Genomic DNA, 5,165 nt, shown 5'->3' on the forward strand with positions numbered 1-5,165 from the left:
AAATTGCAAGGAATTTGATTGCTAGAAATTTTATTCAATTGCAAATGTTCGAATATATCAAAATCCTTAAAAAAATATTCGGTATGTTACATATGGCAAAGGAATGAAAATTTATGCATATAAATAAGTTTACAAAATATACGTGATTTAAAAAATAATGATGTCCAAAAATATTTTTATTGGTAGATGTCCAAAATATCAATTTTAAAATTATCATTAAATATATATATATATACATATTTAATGACAATCATTTTTATGTTTTCTTAATAAATTTTATAATTTTAACATTGACTGTTATTTTCTGAAAGTTATTATTGATAAGAATTCATAACAAAAAGAGTAGTGCATGATTAGACATATATATATAATGATGACATAATGATAATAAATAATTTTTGTTATTATTAAATTGTCACTATTATTTATAATGATAATTTTATACATAATTTTTCTCCTAATAATTATAGAGAAGCTCTGTGACCTAGAAAGTTAAAAAAATTAAAAAATTATAAGAAAAATTATCCACTTAGTCCATAAAAAAATTAATATTTTTAAAATAAATAAAATTATAATTTTTAGTCCACAAGAACATTTTTGTTAGTTCACCATAAAAAAATAGATAAAAACCTAACGGGTACTAACGAATTGGGCTACATGCTAAATGGCCGTTAAAATCACAAGAGGGTATTCGTAATTATGCCAAACTTCAGAGGAAATGGTTGTAATTTATCCTAATTGTAATGTGCAACAAAGAATCAGCTTCATCAACACCGAAAGTTATATCATGTAAACACAGAGTTTGTTCTCACCCAACATGAGTATGTGATATTCGAAGCTTCAAAGGTAAAAACTTTGATCTATCAACACCCAAATTTCCAACTATAAAGACTCAATCTGCCGCCAATAATGCAATTCCGATGTCACTCTGCAAGAACTATCTGCCATTTTAAGCTTCAAGTATAGCACAAATTCTGTTCTCTTCACGGCATGACTTACCGAAAGTAGTTTTGCTGCATCACTACAACTTCAGTTTGCTGAAATCAACTTTCTGGACAGGATATGTATATGCCTCATAGTTGATTTGCTGGCCCAAGGAACTCAGTTTTGTCATTGTGGTGATGAGGTCAACCTGACAAACAACGAGAACCCTTCTGAACTAGACACCTCAAATAAGCAATTGAAACAAGCATACAGATGGGAACCTTTAGCTACTTTTAGGCAGAAACTAGCAATCCAGCAGGGGGAAGAACAAAAATAAATAGTCACAGTTACGGATGAAACTTTAGCAAGCTCATATGTAGACGGTCCATCCAAAATGTAAAACGTAAAGTGGAATTGTGTTACTGAAAGCAGTGGTTTGAAATTTCGGATGGATTGCAACTATAAGGCACTATATTACATTCCACAGTGGTGGGGCTCCTGTTATAAGACCCCAGAACGTTTGTTCCTATGTTGGTTCCCTCACCTTACTTATAACATCTGAAAAAAAGAAAGGAAAGGCTATATACCACTTAATCATGATCGACAGACTCAAGAGTTGCAGTTACCTTCCAGGATCCTAGCCCAAAAGCAGAAATAAAAATGGATAAGGATTACTAACCTCATAATCAGTTTGTGATACAGTTTCTCGGCTACGTTGGTATTTCTGAATCCATGGTAAAACTTCTGGATCAGAGGCAAGTAATGCTTCAGTTGCAGATTGATCGGGACCCAAGAATGCAGACATGACAGCTAGCTGCAACAGAAAAGGGCGATTTGAATGCTAACGAACATAACATATTCTAGAGATAACGTTTATGATGACACAATTAAATATATATTTTGAGTAGCTACTGAAAGGAAAACTTAATCATATGCGAAAATTTTAACACAAAAATAATAAGTTTGTCAACAAACTGCACAGACATTAAATTTTTTCAAATGTGCTGTATTATTTTCATTGGAGATAGAAGGGAGAGCATGGAAGAAAAGAGACAGCTTCTCGTGGAGGTGGTTGTTTACCTGGCGGGGCCCCAAGCCGATAGCAGAGAACTTATTCTTCATCTCCAGAACACTAGATTTGTCCCACTGAGGGACCCTTCCTTCTGGATCTGGTTGTTCAGCATCTAACCTCCCAAATTGCTTGTCAAACAGCCCCCACTGCATGAAGGAACAAATGATTGTAGATATGCCCAAGAGAAAAATAATTGAATCTCATTACAAATCCATGATTGCCATCCATGCTAATAAATCAACTGTGTATATGGGAGGCTAATAATAATGTTCCATATTAAGATAATATAGCAAAAGTATAGTCAAACCTTAAGCTATATAGTTTCTTCTCAATTGAAGTTGATTTAAAAAGATAGTATTGGCTAATGTAAGTATCATCATGTCAGCATATTACTTTGGGAGGAGAGCAGCTCAACTGAAAGTGAGAAACAGAAACCTTAGCTTGTTAGGGCCATCAAAAGCTACTAGATAGAACTAAGACCGTTGTCTGAAAGATTTATCATGATAAATTGATTAAATGTCCATAATTTTCTCTCCAACAATCTTTCCCGAAGCTGATGAAACCACTGCCAGTATGCACATGTACAAAACGAAAATGACACCTTGCTATAGTAGCAGGTAATCCATATAGTTCTCTCTCTCTCTCTCTCTCTCTCTCTCTCTCTCTCTCTCTCTCTCTCATATGAAGGGAATTGATTAGAGAAAATGGGTAATATGATTTTGTCATTAGTGAAGAGCAGACATTGCTTGAATTTTTGTTCAGTTTTGATCAAGTATGGGCCAGAAAATTAAAGAGATAATTCAGAAAAAGCTACAATATCCAAAAGGGACTTAACGAAGAGACTTTAGAGGATTTTGACATGTAATTTTAGAAATCTCACATTCACTTTCTCAAAATTCTATAACAAACAAGATTGTGCTTCTGTTCTTTTTTAATTTTCGTTTTACTTAGGTTCCTTTCTCCTTTCTTTTCTCCCTTTTACTCTAGGGGAGTAGTGAAATTGATTCATGGAGATAGTTGAGAAAACATATTGAGAGTTTGACAATGAAGTATGTCAACAATCAAACCATGAAGCATCTAACCTGCCCACTTGAACCATATGCACTGTACAGTAAGGTCCCTTTCTCTTCATTCCCACCACATTTCCTAATGGCTGACGACAGGAAGGTCGATTTAACTGCGATTTGGGCTGCAGTAAGAAGGAAGAAATAATCTCAGTACAATAAATTCAGTCACTGAATTCTTTGGAAAAGACCAGAAGTCATTTTTGTCATAACAAGGTAAGAACATGTGTTAACTATTCTATAATAAAGATTGTACTAATCTACATGTCACCTAAAATCCATGTAGATGAGTACAATTGATGTCAATGTTATGTTATGTTTTGTTGCAGTCATTTAATTTTTTATAGAACCATCTTGCCCTTGAATTTTAGAATTGTACTTACAGAGATGCAATGATAGAAATGGCTTTCATATTTCTTATTTCAGTTCTCTGTTTTTTTTTTTTTTTAAGCCCTCTAAATATTTGTGATAATTTACTTTAGGGTGTTCAATTAAATGCCTAACCTGCAAATTGGATGAGATCTGCATATGATATAGGTCCACCTTTGGAATATGAATCTATTTCCTTCTTTGCTTCCTCCAAGAAATTTAAAGCAGCAGCTAGATTTTTATTTTCTGCTCGGCTAATCTCTGAGCTTCAAGAAACAACATATAGCATAACAAAAATAGTAACATTAAGCATGATATACACTGTGACAGAGATATCTTCTGACAAGGACAGAGATATCTTCTGACAAGGACAGAACAACTGAGATTTGACTACCACTAAAAGTTCCTCTTGAACATCAAATGAATAACAAAAGTTTAAGGTTGTATTTCAAACAAAATTTCTCAACTGCAAGTTACAACGTTGACTTTAGTATCATAGATAAACAGTCTGCCGCTGAAGATTTTTGGTAAATTCTAGAAACCATTTTATATTTGCAAGCAAGTAGGGCCTCATGCAACTTCTCCACAAATTTCTGACGTTCTACTTCAATGTAAAAAGGCAAACGTTTTTCAAGTTACCTAAACCGAATCGACCCATTGGGGCCTCCAGATTTTGTTGCCTGCAAACTTAATAAGCAAGTATGTAAGTTTTCCCTTAATCAAAATCTTTAACAAATTAAATATGCAACTTGCAAGATTATGTCTGACCTTATCGTAAGTCATAGCATCGTTGAGTGCTAAAGTTAATATAGATGGGGTGAGCTCTGGATTCCCCTGCACGGACAAAGACATAAAGGTAACACATATGAAATGTAAAAGATTGGTTCAAGTCACTTATGATCCTAAGATTTATACCTTCAGTGCTGTAGCGAGGGTCCCCTTAATCTTGGCTGTTAAATAGAAAGGGGATTGATTGAAGCAGATAAAAGATGAGATAGGTCTGATTTCGAAATAGAGAACCGAACTTTTCATAAAGCTTACACTGAAATTCTGAACGTTGTCTGCGTTGTATCAAGTCAGCAGCATTGGCCACTTCACTTAATGAGCTGGATCTTGCAATCAAGTCCTGCGAACAGTGAAATGACAAACGCATCATCACGTTCCTCGTATGGGTTGATCTAATCAATGTTGGACTATATCCTTCCGCAGACAGGAGGAAAAGTATTTCCAATTTCTTTTCAGATGAGTGGGAACTACTTTTCGGTTCATGATATTGAAGTTTTGGTTCAGGAAAATGTCAATCTGATTCATTACAGTATTTCCTACTTTTGTAATACGCAAAAAAATTAATAGATCCTGTTCATTTTCCTTCCCTTATGGCCCTAACCCCCACAAGGCATGAAGATATTCTGGAATAATATGAGCATTCATTAAGGAAATAACAAACTTACATATGACCCTTGTTGAGTCTGTAAGCAAAGTGTATTGATTCTATGGCGGTGAAGGTCTAAATATACTGAATGCACTTTCAAGTGATTATAACAGTGAAAGTGACAAGAGAAAGAGAACAACAAAAGGTTCATGTCTCATATTTCAATTCTAGAAACTATATTTGAATTATTCAATTCTCGAGCCCATAGGTACTTATGTAAGCTTACTCAATTCAACAAAAACCTTCAACCATGTAATCTAAAGTAAGCCTTAACCTCTTGTATCTAAGCAAATCTATCCAAATG

At 34.1% G+C, this 5,165-nt stretch overlaps 1 protein-coding gene across 2 annotated transcripts in view; it reads right to left on the minus strand.

The window, feature by feature from the left end:
- LOC105177323 (thylakoid lumenal 29 kDa protein, chloroplastic) overlaps nt 716-5,165 on the minus strand; it is a 5,641-nt gene continuing 1,191 nt past the window's right edge. The window contains exons 3-12 of one of the 2 annotated variants that reach the window (XM_020699073.1): nt 4,471-4,555; nt 4,345-4,379; nt 4,198-4,263; nt 4,069-4,109; nt 3,565-3,695; nt 3,079-3,185; nt 2,005-2,142; nt 1,604-1,738; nt 1,000-1,132; nt 716-928 (exon numbers count right to left, since the gene is read on the minus strand). In XM_020699073.1, coding sequence (XP_020554732.1) covers nt 1,022-1,132; nt 1,604-1,738; nt 2,005-2,142; nt 3,079-3,185; nt 3,565-3,695; nt 4,069-4,109; nt 4,198-4,263; nt 4,345-4,379; nt 4,471-4,555 — 849 coding nt within the window. In that variant the 3' untranslated portion in view covers nt 716-928; nt 1,000-1,021. Of the gene's footprint in view, nt 1,133-1,603; nt 1,739-2,004; nt 2,143-3,078; nt 3,186-3,564; nt 3,696-4,068; nt 4,110-4,197; nt 4,264-4,344; nt 4,380-4,470; nt 4,556-5,165 lie in introns of both variants that reach the window. The other variant, XM_011100445.2, reaches the window with a different exon arrangement.

This window comes from Sesamum indicum, linkage group LG2, assembly GCF_000512975.1.
Source record: "Sesamum indicum cultivar Zhongzhi No. 13 linkage group LG2, S_indicum_v1.0, whole genome shotgun sequence".
Taxonomy (NCBI): Eukaryota; Viridiplantae; Streptophyta; class Magnoliopsida; order Lamiales; family Pedaliaceae; genus Sesamum; species Sesamum indicum.